Source organism: Apus apus, chromosome 1, assembly GCF_020740795.1.
Source record: "Apus apus isolate bApuApu2 chromosome 1, bApuApu2.pri.cur, whole genome shotgun sequence".
Classification (NCBI taxonomy): Eukaryota; Metazoa; Chordata; class Aves; order Apodiformes; family Apodidae; genus Apus; species Apus apus.
The window spans coordinates 134,059,611-134,081,366 of NC_067282.1; the positions used below are offsets into that span (position 1 = coordinate 134,059,611).

Below are 21,756 nucleotides of genomic sequence, written 5' to 3' on the forward strand. Positions count from 1 at the left end.
TCAAAGGACATGATTTAAAGTCAAAAGTAGTAAGCCTGCTTCATAATTCTGGCCATACTATCAGCCAGCTCTTCTGACACCAACAGTTCCTCCTCGGTAGGTCATGGCGAAAATCTATCCTGGCATCACTTCATTTCCCCAGTCAGAGAGCATCCTAACAAACACAAAATCACACAGATTTTCCTTCTGTGTCAGAAACACCCAACTACACTTTGCATGCACTGTATATAACTGAATCTTGAATATATTATATTTCTGTCCCTTCTGAAGGAGTCCCAGAAAAGTTCCAGGCCTCTGACATGTGTGACATTCTACATTCAAAGATTTGTCCCACTGGGCCATAGAGTTAATTACCAAACCATGTCTAAATTCTTAGGTAGAATTATTCAGCTGAGAATTGGAAAATACCAGCCATTCAGCAGAAAATGGTATCTCATTGACTCTGGTAATCAAGAGGTTTCTTGCATCTCAGCTTTACCAGAAGATAGGCTAGGACAGTCAATGTGCAAACCAAATGCAGAAAAAACTGTATAAACAGAAAGAGGAAAATACAATTTATAGTAATACTTACAGGAATTTTACACAAGCAAGTATAATTATCTGATTTTCCATCAGTTGTCTAACTCCAAAAAATGCCAAAGGATTTTTAATACCACAGGGATCAAGAGCTCTGTTTCATCTCTGGGAGGCAACATCAAACTGTAGGACATGCGTCATCATCTATCACCATCTATTTTCACTGTGAATTAGGTATTTGGTATCTCCAGAGGAACTGGATTTTGGGTTAGCATGAGATTGCATTGTTTTGTTTTACAACAAAGACGCTGATTCTTGTTAGCTTTTGGGAGCTGGTTTGTGATGTTTGGATTGTATTATCAGGATAATGCACCATATGGGTTAGTTATCAGATCCTTCATGACGCTATAGTTTTCCAAACACTAAACAAAAAAACCCCAAAGGGATGATATTCTTACTCTTGTACTTCTATAAGACAGAAAGAATATTGTGGAGTGTTTTGTTTGGGTTTTTTTTTCTGTGTGACAGGAAGTCTTGAAGCATAACAAACAAGATGCTTAAGAGACATCTAAAATATTCTTTAAGACATGGTACTAAGGTATTATTTTATAATATCTTTATTGTGACAACAGTCAAAACTTTCTCTTTATTAAAATTACTGACCAAATACGTATGGTGTTCACCCACTGCAACTAATTTTTCCTTTAAAATAAAGATTATTTAAGCATTCTGTAAGTATTTTCTAGAACAGAGCAGACATCAGAATGAAAGCACTCAGCTTGGAAAGCACTAGCCACCACAGGAAGAGCCATGTGAAGATGAATTTTGGACAGTCTGAATTGTGTTTCTTCTTTTTCTTTTTCTTTTTCTTTTTTTTTTTTTCTGGATGTCTGTGGGGTGGGCTTCCCCACATAGAAAGGCAGTTTGTGTCTCATGGTCAGATTTTCAAAATAAGCAAGATTTCAGTTGACCCTGCAAATGGGTGGCCAACTCATCACAAAGAATTGTCTGTCAACTGAGTAGATTTGTGACAAGGGTGAGTGGTCCTACTTGCGGACTGAACCCATGACCTCCTAATCCTATCTCATGTGTAGTGCCTGCTAGACTGTTCAATGGTCATTAGACCTGGGTGAACAATTTGGACAAAAAAAATTGAGCCATTCTGGGGATTAAAGATCCAAAGAAATCAAAATGCAACTCTTGAAGTTACTTTGGGCTTTCAGCTTCCACATAATTTTGTATTACAGTGCTCTCTTTCCTGTGCTATACACTTTTTTTTTGCCTTGGCAGTAAACTTTCATCCTGGATCCTATAGGTTAAGCTAGGAAAACTTGAGGATACTGTCCTTTGTGTGTGAGCTAGAGAAACGGGAGTTTAAGGATTCATTTTGATAGAATAACACAATGGTAATCCAATAAAATAAGGCATTTTAATTTTTACTAGGATCTAATTCTCTGAAGTTAAACAAAAAATTGTAAATGCAGGCTTAATTCTAGAGTTGTTTATTTCAACTGGTATTGGATAGAAAGTTTTATACCACATTCTATAGCAAATTCATGAAATATAGCAAATTCAGAAGCATCTAATGGTTTGCACTCAATCTTAACTCTTAGGGCCCCTTGAGCATAAAGACTGGCCTAGAAATTAAAACAAGAGAGACTACGTTTCAGCCTGAAACTGAAAAACACTTTTTCACCGACACATGTAATTCCTTGCAACAAAACTTCCTTGACTTTGTTTTGAGATCAGAGAGAAGGACCCAGTAAAGCTGGAAGTGATGCCACTTCGTTTATCTTGACCAGTTCACAGGTCTCCGATTAGAGAACTGATCCTGGCCAGTTGTTCTGATTCTCAGAAGTACAATAGAACCAAAAAGTGTCAAGCCTACTGTGGCTATCACTTAGTGAGAAATTAGTTTCATAGGCTGTAGTTCTCCCCAATACTGTCACCAAAACTTGGTTGAGATTTATTCAGACTGTGTATCAGTGGGAGTCAACATATGCAGTATTTCTAAGACTCTTAAAATAGATGTTTTAAAACATGACCTTCTTGTATTTAAAATATTTAGTAAAGATACTTTTACTTGGAGAGTTTACCATCTCAGACACTAGAGGCTTAAATGTAAATATCAGGCAAAATCCATGCAAATTGTGTTTCTACACTTTTTGCCCTACTTGCCCTCCATCTGCCCCACATTTTCAAAGTCAGATGCTGCAATTCCACTTATTTGCAAATCAAAGGAGTGCTGATAACTGGACGCTAATTGCACAACTGCTACTGTTCCACTAATGAGAGGGTGAGACACAAGTTCAAGGAGTCAAAATATTTTTGCAGGGCTCACTTGACACAGCTGCAGGCTCCATGCAGGAACTGAAGAAGTCAGCAACGATGGAAAATGAGGACTGATAGTCACTTTATTTCAGGTCTTGACTCTGTTTGTCTCCTCCCTCCACCTGTACCTACTTTCACTTTTGTCAATGTTTTGCTTCATTTTCCTCCTATACTGCTACAAAGGATACAAAGGAAGTTCTCAGTGGTGAGACAGTATTGGTTTTGATATATTCAGTATGTGAAGTTTCACTCTCAATATGATGCCAATGGTTTCTCAAATCAGCTCATTCCCCCTCACCTACAGCTATCCCGGAGTGTAGTGGCTCATCTAACACAGGCAGTCAGGGATTGCAGATGTTCTGAGCTGTCTGGTCCTTAATTAAGCCAATGGAGTTAGTCATCCCACTCATACAGGGCAGCTCCTCCCTGGACCAAACCCAAGAGAAGCAGCACTCCTGCCTTTTCAGCTACATGCCTTTTCAGACTGTAATATGAAGGAAGGAAGGACACTTTGGAGTTTGGTTTGGGATGTAATGTTGGTGAGCAAGGAAGGGTAAGAACGTGATATAGAAGATAACCACTGATCACAGCTGCATTGGGGTGTTGCCTGAATGAGAGCTAAGCCCAGGATTAGTGGGTAGCCAGCAGCATCCAGAACTGTAAATGTGTGGGGTGGCAAAACCAGTTATCTTATTTTGGTATCCCTGTGAGGAGAGGGGACCATATTTCCTTCAGTGCCAGTCATATTCTGTTTAGCAGCTTCTGTGCAGAAAATCATGGACAAGTGTGAGGGAATATAGAAGAGAGTGACAGAAATTATTGGAGGTCTCAAGCCTGAGAGGAAAAGTTGAATGAGGACTGTTTTGCTCTGCAGAAGTTCTATAAAAAATGTAAAAGATGGTGCAAGGCTTCTGGGGACAAAATATTCTCTGTTTCCTTGGAGCATCATTGTTGAAATTTAGGGAAAATTAAATTAGAATGTTCTTATAAATAACACCAAGTATCTGTTTGGGTGAGAAGTGTGTAGCTGATCCAGCCTTAGGAAAGGTGGATCAACTACTGTCTCCTTAATGTAATTTTCTGTCCTATTTACTCCCTTCTGTTGTTAATACTGTGCCTTCCCCTTACCATTCATACAGAAGTGATTACCACATTGCTTTCTCACAAGGCTGTCCCCTGGGAAGGCAGCTCATTCAGTCTCCAGAATTTGTGGTCTTGTAACATCCTAAGAGGGGCCTTTCGATGTCAGTGTGCACTGGCCAACTCTGCACACTGCTGTGTGTACATCTGCCAGTCCATCAGACTGCTTTGGCATGTTCTTATAGATCCTTTGATACACATGTTCTGCTGGTAAGCTTAAAGATTAGTGTGCACGGTTTTTTTGTTTGGTGTTTTTTACCAGGTTTGGCTGTACAAAGGCCTATCAACATCATCTGGGTATCCACTGGGAGGAACTAAGAATCCCAGTTGCAGATTTTACATCTTAAAGCATTTCTGTGACTATGTGTGAGTATAATCACAACACTTTGTAACTACCCTCACCTTCTGAGTAGTACATAAGTGCCATAGGGCTTAATGATACTTCTTTTCTAGGTGTTGAGGAAAGTTTAGTAGTTTCAAGACTTAATTAGAGTTATGATGTTATTGTTAGTTTAAATTTTTTCTTCTCTAGAATGGTTGAATGTAATTCAGACAGAAAGGTTACACTTCTCTATCAATTTCTATTGCACTTAAGTGTAAAAAGTTTAAAAATATCAGTGGCGAAACTGTGCCAGAATCTAGAAAACACGAGAGTATTTCTTAGCAGTGAAGGGTTTATCTAAGAGTGTGAGGCTGCCAGAAGCTGAAGAGTAGAGTGTGACTCAGATGTAGCTGTTAAGCCATGCTTAGCCTTCTTTGGGTGCTTGCTGGCTGGTGCTGTGTGGGGAACACCGTCTATCTATATACCCCATACATTCATATGCTTCATTTTTTATGAAGCTGTTTAGTACCATCTCTGCTGGCTCAGCTGTGAATCCCAGACATTTCTTATCGCTTACCTCTTTAAATATGTTAACTCTTTGGATAACATGGTCATAAAGGGACTTCTTTGAATTATTTTTTGAGCTACCTGGTCTAGTTTTGAGCTACCTGGTCTTGCCTGGGGAAGCTGTGGATGCCCCATCCCTAGAAGTGTTCAAGGACAGGTTGGATGGGGCTCTGAGCAACCTGGTCTTGTGGAAGGTGTCTCTGCCCATGCAGGGGGTTGGAACTAGATGGTCTTTAAGGTCCCTTCCAACCCAAACTATTCTCTGATTCTCTATTATTAGATTTAGAAATATATTCTGGAGACAGAAGACATGCAAGATGCCCATAGCCAACAGCATATTCAGTTTGAAGGCAGGAAAAACCTTTATTTAGATCAGTATAAACCGTAACAAAAATGCAGGTAAATGTTTGCATATGTATGATTGTCAGTGTGTGTGTGATCTTTGAGAGATTTGAAGAAGTGTTTTATCCAGATGCTTTCACAAGCTTATAGTGATTTGCAAAAAGCCAGGGACACACCCAAAGCGGGCCACTGGGATAATAACACAGATGCATGATTTTTATGGCTGCCTACCAAATTTAGAAACTCCCTCTGGAAAAACAACACAAAATGGCTTTTGCTAATCCTTCTGAACACCTGGAATAAGCTCAACAAGTCAAGGAACTAGAAAAGTTACTGTGTGGTTTACCATGGCTATTACATCACTCAAAATTAAAATTTTGAAATAAGCAGCTGAAAGAAGCCTGAGAAATTCATGGATAGCCCTGTTGGGTGTTACATTGTTTTGTGCCGGTGTTGACAGTTCAGATTATAAAACACAGTGTTTCTGTTAGCAGAAACCCCACATGCTGACTCCAATAACATTTTGAATGTTTGGAGAACTGCATAGGAAATATTTTTTTTTATTTTCTAGAGTTTCTGGGGGCTTGCCCCCATTTTTTTACCATCAAAACTTACTCACACTGCAGCTATTTTATAGGAATGTCCAACTTCTGGGAGCAGATCTGAAGATCTAATGAGTCTCAAACTGTACTCACAACCAAACCCTCTTTCATTCTCTTACTAACGTGAATAACCTCACGTACACAAACTGTCTCGCAACTTCAATGGGATAATTCGTGTAAGGAAATTAAGCACAAATTATCTATCCGATGGATCAGAATTTCTCTTTGCATTATTATCAAGAGCCAGTGGGAGTTTCACTGGGTGCAAGGAATGCAACCCTGCTCCATAAAAATGGCAAGCAGTTTCACTTGGCAGTCAGTTACGGTGGTGCAGAAAGACTGCAAATAATTTTGTCACTGGGAAAAAAAGGTCGCTAAACAGACTCTAGAGAGAAAAGGCAAGATTAGCTCATGCATTAATAGGCTGTTAAAATCTTTTCACAAGGGCAATTCAGTTTGGTTTTGTTCAAAAATTTGCTGCATTTTTTCTCCTTTGGTTTTAGACAAATCTTTATTGAAAGTATAAAAAAACCCTACCAAATGAAGTGTTCTGCACTCTGTATTTCTTGGGCGTCCACCTTAGTGCAAAGCTTCTACCTGTTCGATTAATTCTGGGATTTTGTGTTCGCTGTGAAGTCTTTATGCAGGAATATGTTCTGATACACTTACTGGGGCTGACTTGCAGCTTAATAGCAAATGTGCTGCTGAAGCAAATAGGAATGACCAGGAAAGCATGAAAGGTGTCAACTATGCATCTAGTACACTGAAATCTGTGATAGATATCTTGGATTTAATATGCTGGTCCTAACTGCATTTTCCCTCTTTAAATCAAGGCTTTGCAAGATCTTATCTGAGCTGTGCAGGCTGAAGGGGACTTTTGGAGCATCTTTGTTTGAGGAGCATGCTCACGGCATAGCCAGCCTAATAAGCTCATTTAAAGCTACCTGTTTGGCCACAGCACAGCCTCCTGGTTGCCAAACCTGTCCCAGGAACAAGACAAGTACCCAGGCAATCAGGCCCTGCTGATCTCAGGTCTGTGGTGATTACACTGCAATTTCTGACAGGTCACCTAAAGCTAGTCTGGAGATATCTGCATGAGGCTGAGCTCACACCAGGGTGATGGTCCAGAAGTCTGAGAAGAGGTTGGCTGTGCAACTAGTCTGCATCTCCAACACCAAGGGCAGAAGGAAGGCTGTATCTGCCATGTCACATAAAACTGAAGAGATGCCAATCTGCTGCTTCCATTAGCTTGTGCCCATATAATTTTCCATGGACTCTTTCTGGTTATGCCAACCTGTCGCTGAGTAACATGACATGGCATTTTGCTTACTGGTAGTGACATGACAGTACTAACCATAGAATGGAAGTGAGACCTCTAAATCAATAGAAAAATAGTAGAAGAGAAAAAAATATCTTGATTACAAAAGCAGATAACCTGGGAGAAGCTGTAACATAATTAGTTGCTCTGAAAAAGGGCAAAGAACGTCTGCCTTTCTGTCAAGCTTCAGGGATTTTCTGTTTCTTTTCCAGTTTTTCCCACATCTGGGCAACAATGTAAGTGTGTTCAGTATTAATGGGTGTACAGCAACTAGTGTACTTTGAGGGAAAGGTAAAAGCGCATCATTGAGGAGCAGAAAGTCTAGGGCTCAAGGCTCTGCAATTAAATTGGGAGTATGTTAAGGAACCAACAATTTGCCTGGTACATTTGTGCGCTGTCAAGGATGTGCCCAGTTCTCACACTCACTTCTGCACCTCCAGCACACCAGTGCAGAAGAGGAGTGTGTCATCCCAAAGCTTCATCAATTGTAGAGAAAACGCATCAGAAGACCTTCTGGTCTTCATCCTCTGTGTTGGGAGAAAATGTGCTTTAATTGGGACAATCAGAGCAGATGGGAACAACACTGTCAGTGGTGTGAGCACTGCACCCATTCCAGCTCTAGCAATAGACCAGTAAGTAAATCTTACAGCACCAAGCCTATGTGGTTTTGGTTTTAGTTTTGTTTGTGGATGTTATCTAGTTTCATAAACTGATATCTCATGGCCTTAGCAAAGATTTATCACCATGAAAACAGTGATGAGGAAAGGAAAAGAAGCAAAAAATAACTCAGAGCATATTGGTGTATTCAGTATATAAAAATTTAATACCACCAACAAAGTGAATTACTTTTTTCTTGTCTGCTGCTAATTCAAGACATGTGATATAGTTTGATTTGTGGTCATATATCTGTGCACAAATAGCAACCTCCAGTGGTCATTTAGTCCAAATTGCACATCATGTGTGGGGTCAATATGTCCTCTCCACATTCCTCACTTAACAAGACCTTTGTATGGCTGTTCAAGTGTTGCTTCAAGCCACATACATGTTTTCATCCTCATTAACAGCAGCTGCAATGTAGCCTTAAAATTAAAACAAAAGACTACATTTTCGAACATAATGGCTCATTAGTAGATTTTCAGAACTTATTGACTGCTCAGATCTTGGGTAACAAAAATGAGTTCCTACCTGAACTACTATACCAGTAAAGCAAGATGATTTCTTTTTGGGAAGCAGGTACCTTCCTTTCCTGTAGACTCACTATTAGATGCTTTTATTTTCCAATTTTTGTATCATACCCATGGAAGCCTTGTGCATGCAAAGCCAAAAAGTTAAGATATATCATATACTTAAAAATTACATGGAAAATATAAAGCATGTATTTTAAAATAGATTCCACCGAGACTCCATCTTTAAGATTTTAAACATGCAATTAATATCTACTAATAACTAAAGGACACCTCAGTGCAAACTAACCAAGGAATATATGTTCCTGTGCATGAGAACCATTCTACCACAGTTTCAAAACCACACCATGACTGTGACACACTTTCATGAGATCTCACAAACTGAGCAGGGCATGGTCTTGCCAAGTCTTTGACTTCGCCTGAAGGACTGCATTTTTCCCTTCCTCTTTTAACCTTTCCACAGCAGAGAGTTGACTGCTAAACATTGGACAAAACCAAATTATGCACTCCAGCTATTGTGGAATGGAATTGCTAAAGTTCAGAAAATGCCCATATTGATTCATACATCATGTGTGATGGAGTTTATTAATTCTTATTTGCTGTATAAAAACATGACAAAAGTATGGATTTTAAATCTTGAAGTGTGAAAGTTTTATTTCTCTGTAATATTGAATGGGTTTTGTGTAGATGCAGAAAATCTGCAGCTTATCTCTTCCAGCCCTTTTGGTATTTCAAAGTAGTATTCCTCCAGAAGGAGAACTGCAATATCAGTTATTATGCAAGATAATTTTGCTTTCCACTGTGGTGGATCACTATTCTGCAAACAACTTTGCAATGTTCTGTTAGATATCAGCACAAACTTCTTCTAGAGCTAAAAGAAAACAAAAATGGCATGGAAGGCAAATAACAGTGCTAGACATCAATGCCAACTGCAAGTTCTCAGCAGGCATCTTGATGTTCAGGAATGGACATTTTTGTTACTGAAAGTGGAAGTTGTTTGGTACTTTACAGGGTGTAACACAGGAACGTGGATGAGATCACAGGTCCCCATTAACTGTGTTTATACAGCCATAAGAAAAAAATAATGTATGAAATCAAAACGTTTCAGTTTGATTTCTAAATCTGGTAATGTTCAGCATTTTTTTAAGGAATAAAAAGTTTTATATCAACATTTTTCATCAAGCTTACCTGGATAAGTTCAATTATGCTGTGTGTGTCACCATCCTCATCACTGGCAAGACCACAGTAGCAATATTCCAGCCTTTCATGAATTTCCCCATGCATGCCAGGAGAGCTGTTGCCTTCCTGCAATTTCCAAAACAGGCCAATCTGTTTATTCTGATTTAGCAATCCAAACACTTGTTAAAACCCAAATTGCTTCAGAGTCAATGTTTCCCACACTTCAGATATTTTAACATCATATTTTTGCTTTTGTTGAATTTTAAATATATATAAGATGAGAATGTTTTCCACCACAGAAAAAGATGCTCCTAGAATAATGTGACTGGAGATAAGAAAGAAAGATCTTGTTAAATAGTTTGCCATGCAAATTCAGAATGCTTGCTGTAGGACAATAAATGTTCAATGTAAATGTAAGTGTCCAATTTTCCAGTATGATCTACAAGGGCTTGTAGTGAGAGGACAAGGGGTAACAGTTTTAAACTGAAAGAAGGTTTAGGTTAGAGACTGGACGAAATTCTTTAGTGCAAGGGTGGTGAGACACTGGCACAGGCTGCCCAGAGAAGTTGTGGAAGCTCCATCCTGGGAGTGTTCAAGAGCAGGTTGGATGGGGCTCTGAGCAACCTGGTCTAGTAGGAGGTGTCCCTGCTCATGCAGGGGGGTTGGAATTAGAGGATCTTTAAGGTTCCTTCCAACTCTAACCATTCTATTACTCTATGATCTATATAATAGGAAATATGAGGCATGTGGGGCATTCCTGTTTTCCATGACTCTTCCCTCGATGGAAAAAGACTGAATACAGGTGAACTAGAGATGGAACAGATCTTCAAGATATCCTCTTATGTATCAAGTGTTGCCCACTGACTGATGGATAAAACATATTACAGTGAACCAGTCATGCACCAAATAAGCTATGGGTCAATTTACAATCAGATTAGATTGTTATTTTGGGGATAATTCTCAGGAGACATCATGCTAGAAACACTCCTGAATCTTGGATGCTTTTGCTGCCTCTTGCTCTGGCATGACTAATAAGAATTAGTGAAAAGCTGGTACCAAGCACTGATGGGATCTGTGAGATGGAGTGCAATATTTTGTCTCTAACCAGTCCCAACCCTCCTACCCTGCCCATAACGCTATTTAGAGGATCCTGGGCCTTCAGTAGGAGCTTATTGTGTTGGGAAACTGAAGTGATTATCACTCCCCAGCTGTCCTTCAATTCAGGCCCAGGACCACTGGTAATCCTCTGGTTCTGCACAGAAGCTAAAGACACAGTGAAAGCTACAAACCTGCTCTGTAGAGAAATGTGCTCTCTTGAGTAATGGGGCTTTTACAGTCTCCGTTTTGTCTCCTCATGTTCACACCTGCACTGCTGCTTCTGGTACTTGGTGTAAGCTTTTCTTTGGTATACACTAGAAAACTAGTGGGGTAAATCCCACATCATCAGTTTCCCCTCCAAGGAGTCAGAAAATTGTGGGCCCTGAGGATATCTTTTGTCAGACCCAGCCTTTGCTGCTGTGCTGCAGTCTGTGAGCATGGGTTCCCCAGGGCAGCATGCAGGCCACTGCCACACCAGTGCTGTCACCAGGGGACATCTCCCTTCCTTCCTCCTGAAACCTAATCATTTGCTGCTGGTTTCACAGCAGCCACCCTGGGCCTTCCACCTGGCAGGTAGCGGAGGGTGTGAATCCAAGGCTTTGCTGACGTTCCCCCCATTGTTCTTCCATGCGGGGATGGGGTCCTTGTTCTCACTCCTCTCTAAAGAAGGTGTTTAGCCCGAGGCATACTCCACACTTCTGTGAGACACCCCTCAAGCCTACCTATTCCACCACTTTCATTCTTTACCATGCCAGCAATCGCATTATCTAATCTAGCTGGCTCTTTTTTTGGGGGGCAACCTCCTCAGAAAATCTCTGCCTTTCATTTAATGGAGGCGAACACGTTGCTGTCTATGGCTCCCAGGTCCAAAGGCTCTGCTTGGAGCTCCAGCAGAGACAAGTGCTCTGCAGGACAGTGCCATGTAGCTCTATTTTATTTCCATTTCAGTAAGCCATGCACCAAGCAATGATTTCCTAAAGCCAGTGGTGGAGAACAAAATTGAAAGCCTAAACATATGCAGATGGCATTCAGAGCCTGGGACACTCCTGCCAATTTCTGCAACTGATGCACGCTCAAAATATTTACTTAGGAATTCTTAATTAAGTAAGCCATTCAGTAGTGGTGTAGTGTTTCAGATGAGTTGCAGTGTCACCACAAAATATCTTGGTGGTTCCTTCTAACAAAGAATCCATTATGGGGATTTTTATCAGAGATGGTGGGATAAGTTTTCAGTACAGTGCACTGTGGCTTAAGCTGTTCATGGGATTCGTGCAGCTAAATCCTTTCATTTCTTGATGAAAACAAATGCCCTGCCCAACAGCAGCTTCAGGTGAGTATCGAGTAGCAGGATTAGGAGTGAGATCACAGTGACCCTATGGGTGCTTATTCAAAGGGCTTGCAGTAAGGCTGGCTTGGTAGCTTGGGGGGATATGTGCACTGTGCAGCCAGGAATACAACGGAGTGAGAGTGCTGGAAGAGAAGGTGAGCTCCTGAAGCCACCCCTGATCTGCAATAAAATGTTATTTGCCTAGGGAGCAAGGATTGCTAGAGAATAATTCTAAGGGCAATTATTTATTTATTTATTTATTTTTTTAAATCAAAAGGTTAAAATCAACCTTGTTCATTGCTTCATCTGTATGAAATGTATTGTTAGTTTAATCTTTCTATTTTACATCTTTTGTTGGAACTGAATTTTAAGCTCCTTGGAGAAATTTCAGTGCCTGTACAAGACATGTCTGAAGACTGGTTAGTTACTGCTGTTTATCTATATGTACAGAACTCTATTTCACAATTTTGTCAAAACTAGAATTCTCCTCATGTAGCGCTTGTGGTTGCAGAACTGTCCACTGTAAGGTTTTACTTTATGTATTTTCCACTTGTGCAAAGACTCTAATACCTGCTATGAACTACAGTTTAAGTGGCAGACTTCCTATTTGGGAAATCAATCTGAAGTTGCAAGAAAATAGCAACACTTCAAACCGATGAAATGACTAACATGCTCAACTGAAGCAAATGCCTCCGTTTGCAAACTATGAATGAGGAGTACATTTCTCTTCTGGCAAGAAAAACTATTATATTGTTTGTTCTTAAAACTCACATTATTTTAGGCCTTAGTGTTTAATTCCTGAAGTGTTTTCAAAGACTTCTATGAATTGCTTGGAATATATAATAATTTTAATGGTTGTGATCTTTCAGTTTTTCCACGTAACTTTGTGAAAAGGAAAGCTGTAGTTGTTTAGGTCCCGAAGAGAAGACACAGCCATAGTAGGAAATGTATTTTGAGGGAGATTTTTTATTTTTTTGCAACGGTAGTCATCTGTCTTTGCATAGTCAAGCGTAATTTCAGAAAATAAACTGAAACTTTCTCCCACCGCCATGAACTTTTGCTTGCTATGACTGCAGTCATAGTTATTTTTTCGAAGAAGAAAAATCTGATGTTTTGGGGTTCTGATACAGAAACCAGGCTTTCTAAAACGTCACTCCTCAGGTTTAATTTGTTGGAAGTTTAAACTGCAGGATCCTATCCAAGCCAAGATCGCTGGGATTTTTTTGTTTATTTGTTGTTTTGTTTGGTTGGGTTTTTTATTTTTTGTTGTTTGGTTTGGGTTTTTTAAATTTTATTTTATTTGGATATAACTCTATTTATAACTATTGCTGAGTTTCAGTACTGGTGTTTCCCTTGGATTAATGACTAAGTGGTGAAGAAAAGTGGACTCCATATGCCAGCGACTACCATTAATTGCTTAGGAAATGTGACATTATTCCTTGTCAGGAACTCTGGGGTGTGCATGGGCTGTTGTGGTGCAGGATGGTTAGAAGTACCGTAAACTACACCAGAAATCTTAAAAAAACTCTGCACTCAGGATTTCCTTCTGATAAGAATCAAGGAAGTTTGCATGGCAATGAAGGATTAGATGGGAGAAGATACCAAAATGTAGTGTGGGCATCTTCCTTTGACAATTATAAAGTGAAATGTTCTTCATCAAGGAAAAAGAAAACATAGCCTTCAACCTGCCAAGGGGCAGGAGCGTGGCACAATCCTCCTGAATGTGTGATGGATGAACAAACTGAGGGATGCCACAAGAAATAGTGGAGAGGAAGCTTGAAATGCTGTTGGGTGCATTTCTTTAATATAAATAAAGTTTTCCAAAACCACAGTTTCATGATTCAGCATTTCTTTTGGCACTGAAATTACAGTAACAATTTAAAAGTAGGCTAAACAAGTCTGAGGGAATATGCTGGTAAGTTCAGGACAGAGAGGGGGAAGTCCTTGGAAGTAATAATAAAAAAACCTAAGACCTCCTAAGACCCAAGTAATTGCAGTTTAATTACTTAAATGAGGAATTTCTTGAAGCATTTGACAAAAACATAATAATTATGATATCCTCACAATACCTTCTGAGGCAGATATGATCATGCTTATTTTCTGGATGAATAAACTGACCCACTGTATTAAAATACTTCAACCAAGGCCTGCTCCAAAAACAATGGGAGACCAAAGAATACTCTTCAACTTAATTATGAGACAGTAACCATGTGTATGGAGGAGGCAACTAAACTCAAAATTATACGTGGTGTAAACACTGCAGCCAACTCTTTCTTGCTTTCCTTTGTTTTGAAAGTCATAAGTTTTTTCTGTTCCACTTGAGATAATAGTTAGTGGAAACTGGAGGCTCAGAACTTGAAAAAATTATGTCAGAAAGGTATCTCATTGCTTTTATTAGTATTTTTTATTATTATTTTAATAAAATATCTGTATCATATACAAATACTGTGCATATATATATTTTATCAGTAAGTTAGCCATGTGGCCTCAGCTTAAATTTTGAATGCTTGTGCACATCTGTTTCTTAGGACCCAACCCCATATTCTTTCAGGATTAGGTTTTCCTAGAGGCATCAGTGTCTGAAGCAGCTTCTGATACAATGGAAATGGGTTACTGGACATGGAGGTCTTGCAGGATGATCTTGCAGGTCTTGCAGGTGTTGGGCACCTGCTCTGTCCCAGAGAATGAGGGGAAAAAGCCAGGTGGAAGGGATGAGGTAATGATGGGGCACAGCCCAAGAGGCAACTGGAGAACCCCAGCATGTGCTGAGCCAGCAGGTGGTGCTGCCAGGGAGCCCTGGCTGTTGCTCTGCTTTGAAGAATGGCTGGAGAAATTCTCCCTTTCCTCAGCTGACCTGTTGTCTGTGCATCCTGGCAGAGAGCAAGTAGCTGACCTGGGTTCCCTTCAGCCTCCCTAGGAGAGAAGAGCCATGGACTAAACTGTAAAGGCAGAGTCCCCTCTCCCCTCAGCATCTTCCAGTTATTTACTCCTTACTAGAGGCCTTTCCCGTGTCATACCTTTAAAACCATGAAAGGGCCAGACCTGGATCCTGACAGGACTTGGGAAAGGTTCCTGGCATTTTAGAGTCATCAAAGAGTGCATCTTGCTGAATAAAATACCTTAGCTATAAAGGAAAAATAATTCTATTTATTTTTTAATTACTGCAATATTTTAAGAATACGTATCCTGCTTGATGTGAAAAGCCAGAGAGATAGAAGCTCTTTAAGCTATAAAAGAAAACAAGACTATTACTCTTCAGTCTTGAGAAGTGCCTGATTTTTAAAAATTTAAATATTGATACTTTTCCTGGTGATTTTAATTAACTTTTGAATCAATAAGCTTATATATAAAGTGTAACTGTAAAGGTCAGACAATGTATCAGTGTATCTCTGTATCAAACTCATAATTATTATTTTTTTAAGTTTATCATATATCTTGCAAAGTCCTGATTTATGGACATCATAATTTAAATGTTATGCAGTTATTTAAGCAGAGGTGGGTCAGAAGAAAAACAGCTCAAAACCTGCAGTGCCCAGAAGAATATGAATCAAAGCTGCAGATCTGATCACTCCTGCTCTAAACACTGTGAGTGGTCAGAGCTGCAACTACATTTTGTTCTTATTTTTGTTTAATAGGTAGTACCACATGGCATGCATGCTCTGTGTTTGCAATACCTTGTCTCTGTATCTATAACCCCCTACCCCCAAGCCATAAATAAAAAAACACAATTGGCGAGTTTCTCATGGATTGTTAACTTTGGAAAAGATGCACAAATACCTATTAAAGGCAGAGTGAATCATCATGGAATTTCCATTCCACAGTAAAAGCAATATTTTATTTTGGCCAGGAAAGAGTTCTCCATTTCACCCTTTTTGCTCTGGCTTTACTGTAGGTTATTGAAATGGCATAATGAAACACTCTGATTTCATTGAAATACAACATTTCTGTAATTTTGCAGTAACCTTTGTGATGAAGCTGATAAATTCCTATAAAATTCTTCAATTTTGTTTAGTCAGCATTTTCCAGAAGGAGCATTTCCAGTGGGAAGTTTTTAACATCCAGAAAACTTAAGTCAGTGTTGTGGATTGGGCCTAACACGACAACAAAGGAACAGCCCCATGGCTGCTCACTCAACTCCCACCCTCACACACTCTCTGAGATGAGGAGGACAAAGCTCCTGGGTTGAGACAAGGGACAAGGAGGGTTCTTCACTGATTAAGGTCCCAGGCAAAACAGACTCAACTTGGTGAAAAATAACAATTTAATTTCACACTAATCACACACACCCAGGACACAGACACACACAGAGCAGGGCTTGCGTATGTTACCCCACCCCTCCCTTCTACCCGGGCCCAAATCCCCTTGTTCCTAGTTTCTCTCCCTCCTTCCCCCCAGCGGCACAGGGGGACAGGGGATGGGGTTTAGAGTCACTTCACAGGCTGGTGTTTCTTGCTGCTCCTTCCTCCTCAGGAAGAAGGATTCCTTACAGTCCTGCCCTGCTTCCCCACGGGGTCCCTCCCATGGCAGAGAGTCCTCCACCAACCTCTCCTTCATGAGTCCTTCCCACGAGGTCCGGAGCTGCTCCAGCCTGGGCTTCCCACAGAGTCAGGGGCTGCTTCGGGAACAGCCACCTCCCCTGGCCCTGGGGTCGTCCACAGCTGCACAATCAGAGTCCACTGGCAGCAAATCCTCTGGCCACAACATCCAAGTCCACCCCTCCTGGCACCTTCAGGAATGTTCCACCACATTCCTCCGTGAGTTCAGGGGGACAGCTGCCATCTTGCCATGGGTTGCAGGGAAACTTCTGCTTGGGCATCTTCTTCCCCCTTCTTCCTCACCAACCACCACCACCACTCTCCTCTGCTCAGGTCTCATGTCTTTCGTATGTTAATGGCAGAAGTGCATCTACTGTCCCTCTAATGGCTCCTTGGCTGGGTTTGGAGCAGGGGGAGCTTCTCAGCTTCTTACCTGAGCCACCCCTGTGGCCCTTCCCCCGCTACCAAATAAACCCACCAAATCAGAACAGTCAATGTTCAAGATGGAGAGGAAGGTAATGGGGAAGTTAGTCTGTATCCTGTTACTAACCTATATATGGTGATTTCTGCCACTATGAAACTCCACTTAAACCCAAGGTGCTGCAGCATGATATGGGCAAGGATCTTTACATTACAGAGGCAGTAAACAACAGCATTTGGTGGGAAAATGAAATCACCTGTATGATCCAATACCAGGCTGGGACAAGCTAGAGGGGAAAGGGTTTGTGGAAATGATACTGCCTTGCAGGCATACTTCCCCTGGTTTGCCAGTCGAGGAGTGAGACAGACAGCAGAGTAGCATGGCAGGGGCTTTTCCAGGCTTTGGTTGAGTGTCTCAGGGTCCATTATACCATACTGAGAAAGGCTTGTTTTGCTAATGCAACTATAGTGTTTCCTTTGCTCCTGCTGACTTGTTCAGAACTGTTTGAAGCATCCCGACATGGGCCTGGCTCATAACTCAGTCGATGCAACCTGTGTCATCACACCGAATGTCTACTCATGTTGTCTTGTTTTTCAAAATACTGCCACTGAAAAGGTAGCCTGTGAAGATGTTGAAAAATGAGCATGTAAAGATGTTGAAAAGTGAGCTGAAAAATGAAAAATAAATGCACTAAAGTGAAAACATATGGCAGGTGCAAGCTATATGCAAACTTGATAATATATTCTGAATATATTATTGAAGAATGAGAACTACAAATGTTTCTAGTCTGGATGGCACATATTAAGGATCACTCATATGTGCTCCATGATATTTGCCAGGTCTGAAAGCACAGTTATGCTCGTGAACTTCCATTAATCACTGAATACTCTGAGTGTAAAAACAGGCAAGAGGGTTGGTAGCATGAAGTCTTTCTCTAAATTGTGCTCGACGGTTTCAAATGAGGGATGGATGAAATGCCTGTAGTAACTAAAACACTGAGTCTGAATCTGTGAAGGTCATTCAAAGCAGGCATGGACTCCAAAGATTCTTGGACAATCAATTATCACAATTTTTTGCTTTCAAATATGCCTTGATTTTTACCTCTCATCAGCTGATGGCTGCTTGTAGGACTTGAAGCAAAAGTGCAAAAATTCTGATAGTTTGTTGTTTCTGGCACAAATCAGATCAGGAATTACTGCCAGATTTCCAACCTAATTTGCCAGACCAGAGAGGCTGGGATAAGTCTGCATAACACAGCTTCCAAGCCTTCCCCTTTTGCCCTGCACCTTGCCTGTCACATGGCAGCACACAGCAAAAGGAATCGCACGGCCTCAATTTGGTTATAATGTGTCTTTCTGCTTTTTTTCTTTTCTTTCTTTCTTTTTTTTTTTTCTTTTTTTTTTCTTTTTTTTTTCCTTCAGAGCTTTGTCATCCGTGGTGGCTTTAGGAGCTAATATAATCTGCAACAAAATCCCAGGCCTGGCCCCTCGGCAGCGAGCGATCTGCCAGAGCCGCCCTGATGCCATCATTGTGATTGGGGAAGGGGCGCAAATGGGAATCAATGAGTGCCAGTACCAGTTTCGGTACGGGAGGTGGAACTGCTCTGCACTGGGAGAGAAAACAGTCTTTGGACAAGAGCTTCGAGTAGGTAAGGGTGTCTCTAATATGGTGGTGAAGTGACATGTTGGGGCTGTTTCACTTGGAGCTTTCTCACTGCCGTCCTGCAAATGGTTATATCCGTCTGATATTTGTCTGCTGGAGTTGAAGAGCAATGCTCCCAAAACTGTGGTCTGTATGTTTGTGCTCACTCAAAAGTAACCGGCAAGAGACAGGAGATCTCTAGTGATCTCTAGAGGAAGTCATTCCTATCTGTGCAGCTTCATACTCAGGAATAATGGAGATGCCCTCATCCAAGGATGCAGTCATCACACCCTGTGGAAAAATATTTCTAACTGTCTCATCTTTTTAGAACTTGCCATGATAACCATGGTGCATATTATGACCAATCAAAAAGGAACTAAAATCAGCTCCAAAAAAATCTCTGCAGACTTCCCAAAAACTTAAGTAATGGGAGAGTCCCAATTAACTGATGGAAGTACAGTGCATACGACATTGGCCTTCCAACATATGGCAGTGACACATACCCATTTAAGTGTTGCTATCATATTGTAAAGAAAATACTGCAAGTGATTTGAGGCAGGAAGCCTATTCAAAGAAAATAAAACAGAATCTTGGCCTGAGAAATTGCTACCTGGCAGAAGTTAAATTAATCACTTTCCACTTACCCTATGTCTGATACTATTTCATAGGGGAGATTATGCAAATTTTTTCCAGAACTGAGATCATTATTTTCCTCATCACCCAGCTGAATATCCTTAGCCTATTCCTGACCTTTCCTCTTTCTTCCAAGGGCTGCCCTCTTACCATCCTTCATCTGTCTGCTGCTCAGTGTTGGTAGAATACTTTGTGGTGTGTGGCTCTCACAGAGGCCGTTCAGCTACTCAGGAGGTTGTAGCCTGTTCTTATGTCTGATTCTTCTTTGCATGACATGTCTTTCTTGAGTTCAATGGTTTGGATGAGTTTTGTGCCTCCCACACAGCTCAGTGTAACCAAATATAAGTTCTCATCAAAACTGTGTGAAAAACAGGCATAACATTTGATCCCATCTGTGCAAAACAGAAATTACTGGTGCTTTGGTTGTTACTCAAGAACAAGGCTTTGGGGTTTTTTCCCAACACCTTTGTGAAAAGGATGCCAAAAGCTAAGGTATGCTTAAATCAGTGATGGAACTGAGTATTTTTTCAAAGAACATCCAAGTCTGCGAGTCTGGCTGAGGTCTGGGCTTTTGAAGGGCACACTGGCTTAGTGGTAAAGTGTAATTGAATAAATCCATTGCCATCAGGGGAACTGTCTTACACCCACAGAGACTCTGTCACATCCTGTGAGCATTACTCCACACACAGAAGTGGAGAGAGCTAAAATTAAAGTCACAGCAAACAAAATTAATGACAAAAGAAAAGTCTCAACTTTTTGAGCTTTAGAAAAATAAATTGGTAGAACTTTGGTTTGATGCAGAAAAGCTTGTGGTGAGGAATTTGCTTATTGGTGTCTCTTCCTACATTTGTGCTAAGATATTTCTGTTTAGATAATACTTCTTGCCTAACTTTTGTTTCTTAAAAAGAATGTAAGTAGAAGGCACTAAAAATCCTCAAGACACCATATACAGGAAATACCCTAACATTTGACTTTTACCTTCAACTCTATATGAACCAGAAATGTATCTAGTCACTTGTCTTGACTATTAGAAGCACAAGTCTAGTCCTCCTTAGTTGATCTCCCTTTGGTTTTTCTCTAAATTGATGTTCAAAATTATATTGATGCCAGAAAATACACAGCTGAAAAACGTGCTATTGTTTCACTTCTTCACGCTGTCATGATCTGCCAAAGCTTGCAGGCATGCTCTGACCCTTATACAAATAAGTCCTCTTAATTTCTGAGAGATTACTTACGTCCTTGAAGAGGCACACTCTGGAGAGTTGTACCAAAGTTGGAGTCATCACTAAGCTTCCTCACGAAAAGGCTTTCATCACTCCTGCTTTCTTCTTCAAGCTAGGAATTTTCTAACACCTCAACAGCTCTGTCTTTCTACTCATGAGTATTAATCCTCTTCACCACTGAGAGATGCCTTTCATCCTCAGAAACCTTGCAAGTGAGCACAGTCCAAATGCCTAGAGGACTAAAAGTCATGCCTGTACTTTCATTCTCAATGTTCCTGTACAAAATAAGAGCTACAGAGAACAAAGATTTGCATCAGGGTGGACCAGCTATCAGGTTGGTCAGACAATACAAAGTTTGAAAAATCCAGGGGTTTTTTCAGCCACTGTTCAGGTAGTATTTGCCAAAACGTTCATCAGATTTTTTTACCTCCTCTCTGAACCTGGGTGGCTTCTTTCAACTCTAAAATGACTGATGTGGAATTCGGTGGGTTCTTTATGGTTTAGCCCAAACACAGAAGAAACTTGGCAGTTGCAGCTGAGTTCTGCTTTGACATTTGTTGGGTGTGAAACCACACAAACTGTAACGGATGGAGAAGGTTTACGTGACCCCTACCAGCTGAGCCAGATGAGTTCCATGCAGATCTATAAAGGATTCTATAATCCACATCTTTATTTCTTTTATTAGTGGAGTAGCACCCAGAGATGATGTGGTCAGTATCTAGGAAAAGAACACGGTTTAGGAAGTGGTGTTATTACACTAGTGAGGGGAAAAAGCTAAAAAAAAAAAAAAAAAAAGAAGTACTTAAAGGTACAAAATTCTTGTAAGCTTAAATATTCACATGTGTAACAAAACATCCATGTTGGGCACATAGAGAAATGCTTAACCAGACATTTGGTTCTGCCAAAGCAGACTGAAGAAAGGATTAAGACTAAAAAGTTTTAAATATTTCATCCCAAATGAAAGCTCATCTAGCTTTTTCCCAGAATCACTTAGGGACATGAACAATCAAGGCAAATTGTTCAGGTCATATGGAGGTGAGGGTAAGTTATAATGGTGTGATATTAATTGCTCTCTAACTGTACAGGAAAGAGAGGACCTACTCTTTATTCACTGGACCAAAGCTCTACCACAAACACTGACAAGTGCAGATTTAGTGTTATTCTAATTCATATCCTGAAGCAACATTCCTTCCCTTCAAATTCAAAGCAAAACCCCAGACTCAAACCCAACATTAGTTTTCCCCAACATTAGGTTTCCCCAACATCAGTGCATCTGTTGCCACCACTGTGCTCCAGCTGTGCCTGTCTTCCCATTGCAACCAAGCAGCAGCCAAAAGGCATGGAGCAGGAGCAAATGTCCACCCTCATGACTTCTGG

General features: G+C 40.6%; 2 protein-coding genes across 8 annotated transcripts in view; one reads left to right on the top strand and one right to left on the bottom strand.

Moving 5' to 3' along the window:
• Window positions 1–21,756, top strand: part of WNT7B (Wnt family member 7B) — a 98,099-nt gene that overhangs the window by 38,195 nt on the left and 38,148 nt on the right. For both annotated transcript variants that reach the window (XM_051611556.1, XM_051611545.1), the window contains exon 2: window positions 18,304–18,530. In XM_051611556.1, coding sequence (XP_051467516.1) covers window positions 18,304–18,530 — 227 coding nt within the window. The remainder of the gene's footprint in view (window positions 1–18,303; window positions 18,531–21,756) is intronic.
• ATXN10 (ataxin 10) overlaps window positions 15,286–21,756 on the bottom strand; it is a 237,685-nt gene continuing 231,214 nt past the window's right edge. For 4 of the 6 annotated variants that reach the window (XR_007888691.1, XR_007888688.1, XR_007888694.1 and 1 more), the window contains one exon: window positions 20,087–21,097. The gene's annotated coding sequence lies outside the window, so the exon portion shown is untranslated. Of the gene's footprint in view, window positions 17,503–20,086; window positions 21,098–21,756 lie in introns of those variants that run through there. The other 2 variants (XR_007888692.1, XR_007888690.1) reach the window with 2 other exon arrangements.